Source organism: Nesoenas mayeri (assembly GCF_963082525.1).
Source record: "Nesoenas mayeri genome assembly, chromosome: 24".
NCBI lineage: Eukaryota > Metazoa > Chordata > Aves > Columbiformes > Columbidae > Nesoenas > Nesoenas mayeri.
Window position 1 is genome coordinate 1555483 of NC_137546.1, and position 6676 is coordinate 1562158.

General features: G+C 46.3%; 1 protein-coding gene across 1 annotated transcript; it reads left to right on the forward strand.

The window, feature by feature from the left end:
• Positions 1-2158: 2158 nt before the first annotated feature.
• Positions 2159-6596, forward strand: FAAP20 (FA core complex associated protein 20; the record flags this gene model as incomplete). Its single annotated transcript, XM_080358753.1, has 5 exons — positions 2159-2171; positions 2827-3211; positions 3948-4083; positions 4495-5066; positions 5503-6596. The coding sequence occupies 5 exons, from the start codon at positions 2159-2161 to the stop codon at positions 5573-5575; spliced, it is 1179 nt and encodes a 392-aa protein (XP_080214879.1). The 3' UTR covers positions 5576-6596.
• Positions 6597-6676: the final 80 nt, after the last annotated feature.

A 6676-nucleotide genomic window follows, 5' to 3' on the forward strand; every position in this document is an offset into this window, starting at 1 on the left:
TGGAACTGCAAAAGGATTAGAATTTGTTATAATAGCCCCTTCTTCCTGAGAGCAAAAGTTAAAACTGAGGCCCACTTTACAGCGAGAGTCAGGGACCATGTAAGTAAAGATTAAGTATGTGCAGCTTGACGGGACTCTACAGGGAACAGATAACTACACATGCTGGCACTCCATTTACAAAGAAATCCCTGAAGATAATCTGTAGCACTCGAGCTTCCAAAAGCTCCAGTCCCTTGACCACTGGCTCAAATCCAGTCAAGGCTGCTAATGATAAAGGCTGCTCTCTGCATTTCTATGAGAACTTTCTTCTAAGATCAAAACACATTCTAATTATTAAAATACGCAAGACCCAAAGTCAAGCAAGAATTAATAGCATTTCCGTATCAGTGGAGGAAACAGGACAGATGATCTTGTGCAATGTGGCAGAACCAGGAACAGGTCCTATTCTGTATTTCACCTTCATGCTGTAAGTATGAAGAAAAATACTGAATGTACATAACTGTCAAAGATTTCTAGAGCGCTACTTTCAAATCTAGTTACAGACCCAGAGAAAGTACGAAAACATCCACTGGCACACCTGCGCTCACAGATTGTAATGGGTATGCGTTAAACAGATAACAACGAAATAAATAATCTTACAGCATGAAGTTTTTAGTTAAATCCACAAAATACAAAACCACCTACAAGCTACAGTTGCTACAGAAGCAAGGTTTTTCCTTTTTGCTTTTTACAATCGGCACCTGCAGTAATAATTCTCACTATTCTTTTTATGATATTCTTTCATTCGTGGCCCTTATTGCACAATAACCATTTTTATGCTCACCCATAACAAAGCTTTTGCAAACGCTCTAATGCGTGACTCACGGTACTAAGAGTACCACACAGCAACACCTCCAGCACGAACACCAGCCTGCACACTTGGTTGCTGTTTCGGGAGAAGTCCCATCTAACCAAATAGACCACTGGTACAATGCATGATGCAGGAGCAGAGGATTGGCAAGGGAGTGTCCAAGGGTCATAAGACATACAAAACTCTACCACAAACATCACACGAACAAAAGAAGAAACCCTGTGGCATACACAGTTGTTAACATAGAGATACCTACAAATATGTCGAGGCCTGCAGACATTAGCTCAATCTCATGCTGGCTTGCACTGGCCACCAGATTTTTTTTAAAGCAAGATTTTTATATTGTTTGCTGCCGCCAAGTGGCGATAATCAGTGCTGTGCCTTCTATATCATAGCAGTCATTAACGCTGGCGAATTAAAAAAACAGAAATGAGATACTTTTTGGGTTGTCTTCTTCAATTAGAATCAGCAGTTGTGAAACCAAATTTCTGCCCCTCCTCTGTCATCTCGTTTTCCAACCACTTCCACGGCTGATCCGTCCTTCAGCCCACACGCACCACACACCCCTCCCGTGTTCTCTGTCCCTGCGCCATCGCCGGCTGCTCCCCACAGCAGGCCCAAAACCTTCAGGTTCAAACTCAGCCCTTGCCCCGTTCAGCTCACCGTGTTCCGCCCGGGATTTGGGGAGAATCCTTTGCCGCCAGCGAGGAAAAGGAGCTGTAACCACTAATAATGCAGGACAACATCACCTGCGTGACAATGATTGGCTTTTCCATTGTTATTTCTTTCATTATCATTTTAGTCTGCCCATCACACAGAAGAAATGCCAGCGCTCTGGCATGACTATTGGTTTTTATTGGTGTTATTTTTCAGCTGGGATATCTATTGTGGAAACATACACAGTTCCCATCAGTAACCAAACACTTTACACCCCTAAGATTTTTATCCTCACTCCTACACAAAAAGGAAACCCACTGATGCTCTTTTAACGTTATAAAATTAGTTATTATATAGAGTATAAGACATTACCTCACTACACACACCTGGGTGAGCGCAGGAATGCTGTGAGCTGGACCGAGCGCCCCAGACCCGGGCTGCCCCTCAGCTGGGGCGGCCGGCTCGGCCTCTCACCTCCCGTGTTAATCCTACCAATGTCTTTCAAATGTGAATTTATGAACTCTGATATCCAAATGCCATTTTCCTGCTTCAGATCTGCCCAAGACACGTAGAAATCCAAGTCAACTGTCACTTGTTCGAGGACACGTGGTGTCTCACGGTTGTCTCCTGCAGGGGCAGGCGTCGGACGCGATGACCCTTGTGGGTGCCTTGCAACTCACGACATTCTATGATTCTATAATTAATAATAAATTATGGGTTTCTAGGCAGACAAGCTGAGTGGATACAGGCCACATCAAGCTCAGCAGGGCAGCGGAGAAAGGCGGGTTTCTCCTCAAGAAAAGGGCGGGTTTCCCTCAAGGAAAAGGCAGGTTTCTCCTCAGGGAAAGAGCGGATTTCCCTCAAGGAAAAGGCAGGTTTCTCCTTAAGGAAAGGGCAGGTTTCCCTCAAGGAAAAGGCGGGTTTCTCCTTAAGGAAAGGGCAGGTTTCCCTCAAGGAAAAGGCGGGTTTCTCCTCAAGAAAAGGGCGGGTTTCCCTCAAGGAAAAGGCAGGTTTCTCCTCAGGGAAGGAGCGGATTTCCCTCAAGGAAAAGGCAGGTTTCTCCTTAAGGAAAGGGCAGGTTTCCCTCAAGGAAAAGGCGGGTTTCTCCTTAAGGAAAGGGCAGGTTTCCCTCAAGGAAAAGGCGGGTTTCTCCTTAAGGAAAGGGCAGGTTTCCCTCAAGGAAAAGGCGGGTTTCTCCTTAAGGAAAGGGCGGGTTTCCCTCAAGAAAAGGGCGGGTTTCTCCTCAGGGAAAGAGCGGGTTTCCCTCAAGGAAAAGGCGGGTTTCTCCTTAAGGAAAGGGCGGCTTTCCCCTCGGCTAGCCTCCCCGCGCCGGTCCGTCAGGGAGGCTCGGAGGGCGGAGCGGGAGCCGGCGGAGGCCCCGCCCAGAGGCCCCGCCCGGAGGCCCCGCCCGGAGGCCCCGCCCGGAGGCCCCGCCCGGAGGCCCCGCCCGGAGGCCCCGCCCTGGCAGCGGAACCGCCGGAAGGAGGAGGAGGAACTTCCGGTGCCCGCCCGCCAGCGCCGTTCCCCGGCGAGGGGAGGCCGTGAGGCGGCAGCGCTGTCCGCGGGGCGGTCGGAGGAGCCCGGGCCCCGCGCCTCAGCCATGTCTGAGGAAGGAGCCGCCAAGCTGCGCCTCAAGCCCAGGAAGGCGGCGGCAGCCTGCAGCCGGGAGCCCAGCCCTGGCCGGGAGCCCCCCCGGCGGCGCCAGTGAGTCCGGGCCGGGGGGAAATGGCGCCCTCGGAGGGGCCGGAGCAGCGGCCGCCGCAGCCGCCCCGAGCCCGCGGGGCCGGGCCGGGAAGGTGCGTCTGGGCCTTCAAACGCAGCTGCCCCTTGAAGCGTTTCCTGCAGCTCCTTGGGATGGTGTTAAAGGCAACTGCCTAAAACAGCACCTGTGGTGCGTTGAAAAGGTTGAGAAGCCAAGTGCAAATAAGGAGGTTTCTGCATGACGTTTGGCGCACAGTAGCGCCTGTGAGGACAGAGCCCATGGGAAACGGTAACACGTGAAAATGAAGCCCCTCGCTGCACTTGCTGGGGCTGGCCAGACCTGGCTCCAGTTCCTGCTCAGCGCTGCATCAATCCGGACAGCGACCTGAGGAAACGCATCAGGAAGACGTTGGAATGCTGGAAACGGCGCTCTGACATTCACAACCCATCCAGCATTACTAGTATTAAAACATTTTAATGCTTACTTTACCTTCCTGATGCATTAGGTGAAGTTGTACAGAAAGATAAGTAGTTCCAATGGCCAAGCGTACACGTGAACCAGCAGAACCGCCATCCTCACGGATTTCTGTGCTCAGCAGGTGTACGGATAGCTACAATTTTTGAAACATCAGTGTTAGAGGAGGGGTAATTCAATTAAGAGACAAATGAATAGCAATGCTGAGTATCTTCTTCTCCCCACACACACCCTCAAATGCTTAGACAGTCTTTCTCTTCGCAGGGCATTGGCTGACAGATGCTCCTGGTTCGAAGAAGACGACACAAATGAACGTGAAAAACCCTGGATTTTGTTACTGAAAGAGCTACAGTGCACAAATGGGCAAACAGTGCCCGCTTTTCCAGAGTTCCTTGGAAAGGTAGCGTGCTGGATCCTTGGTGTCTGCGCTTCGTGACAATCTGAGTCGTGTCACAAGCAGGAGAAACAACCTGAAATAGCTTTTAAATATATTGTTTTTCAGCTCCTGATAGCAATGTGACTTATAACACAGAAAAGCACTCCTTCTAAAGCTGTTTTTTTCCTGTACAGCAGCAGGTGGTTGCTTTCATCCTTAGTCTCTATGGAACCCATTAAAAGAGCATCCTGTTGTATCAATTTAGTAAGACATATATTGCATAAACTCCAGGAAGTTCTCAATTGCTGTACAAGCACTGGAGACAGTTGTAAATGAAATGTTCTTTTTAGCGATGTAGTTTAACCTTCTCAGTCTATGTTCAGCCTGGGGTTTATGTATTGATTGAACTGCATTATACGTGTGTGTGTTTTACAGAGTTCTGAGGAAGAAAGCCTACAAAAACGAGAAGTCTTTACGGTCAGAATGAAAGACTTTCAATGGGTATCATTCCCACCTTTTTGCAGAGAGAAACATCCAGAACCGCAGGATCTTGGCTCCCCCCAGCTGACACGGAGCCAGATCCACCGCTTGCACGAAGGACGGGGCCAAGCAGATAAACTGAAGAGTTTACCTGCTCTAGCTGAGAAAACGTGCTGTGTAACTATTGCAGATCAAGCCAAAAATGTGGTTGGGGAAGACACAAAAGGAAGTTCTACACGTGACTTGGCCTGGTCACAAAGCTCTGCAGAGGCTTTTAGCTCTCGGCAGCAGTGCAGAGGGACCGCACAGGCCAGCAGGGAAAACAGACAAGAAAGTGGTGGGGAAGAGCTTCAGATACGAACAAATCAAGGGAAGGTGTCGCTGGGTGAGGCCGCCTGTGTGCCCACAGAACAGAAACCGCCGCTTGTGAACGGACCTGGGACTGACAGCTGCAAGGAGACTGAACAGAGTGAAGGATCTTCAACTCTCGACAGGTGTCCCATGTGTCTGATTCGCTTCAGTGGAACGTAAGTTTCCTTTTTTTAATAACTTCACAGTTTATGGTTCTGATGTATTATCTATATACAAAATAATGAAAACAAACAAAACTTCTACTGTAAAGTACTTTTAAAATGTCAGAATTATTTCTAATTCAGTTTTGAAGTAACGTAATCTAATAATCATGAACTTCTGGAGAAAGCTAAGTCTGAGCTCTCTGGTGAACCTTACTAGAATATGCAGAATTAGTATTTTTAAATACATGAGTATGAAAAGCTTTTCTGTGAGATTTGTATCATATTCCAGAAAGCACTCCAGTGAAGCATTCTTGCTAGTTAAAAGCAAACTTGCTTCTGAGCAGAGGAATGACTTACCCATCCAGCTACCTGAACACTTCAGCGATTGCTCAGGACACGAGTGAAGAGCAGTGGCAATACGGATTTGACTTGGTCTCTCTATTTGCAGGCTGTCCCAACTGGACATCGATGGCCATCTTGCTCGATGCTTGTCTGAAAGCGCAGATGATGTGACGTGGTGAATGCAGAATGAAGAGTGAAGGAACAAGGCCAAGGATGAACCTCTCTCAAAGGAAAAAGGTGTCAAGGAAGCACATCTTGTCTCAAACTTCCTTCAGGATCACAAACCAGGAACTCAATAGACACTGAAGTGCCACCTGCCTGTTTGCAGTCTTAAATCTGCTGAAGCGCATGTGAAACAGCTGTAGTGCTGGAAATGGTGCTGTAGGATGTACCAGAGACCCCCTGGAAATCAGACTCAGCACTCCTGGAATCTGGATACTTCTGTACTGTTGTAAATCACTGAAGAGCCTGTTTGTCTGACGCACCATAGTTCAGCATCTTTACATGTAGAAGAAAGGCTGAACAAAATAACCATTATTTCATCTAATCCAAAAGTTTGCTGTTCATGTATCTCAGCAAACCTCTGCCTGCAGTTCAGGTGCGATCCAAGGATACGGAATAACCACAGAATAGTCTTAAAATCCAGGAAGAATCCTATAGATTTAATTTGCAATGGGTTCTCGTTAAAAAGTGCACATTGGACATAGCTCAGTTTGATAAATAATAACAGTCTTATTAACTTTTTCATTAAAGTCTTTTAATAGATGTGCAAGAATATAAATGATCTTAGCTGTTATGGATTAGTATACCATCTTCTGCACAATTAAAACCAGTCAGCAAAGATCCCAACTAATTAATTATACAAAACTACAAGAACATATTTACTGTTTTACAATCATTAAATTAGCTAGAATTTTCATTTACTATTTCAAATAAGACAACTATATATCATTACCAGATCCATTTGTAATATATTAGGATTTTTTTTTTCCAAACCACACATTTAATTACATCCTTCATTTTCTTTTATTTATAAAACAAGTACTTTATATAAAAAAATGTCCCCTTCATCATGAACAGAACATTATTCAAACACTTGCACATGAGCAACCAAACTTGTATCCAGCAAACTATTTGGCAACACAGCAACATTGTAAATTCCTGTATTTTTTTTTAAATAAAATCAAGTAGTCTTTACAATGTTTGTTTAGCAAATGTCTTTCCATTCCTCCCTCCCTCCCAAATGTTCTGAAACCTAGAAAATAAAAGGTTAAAAACCC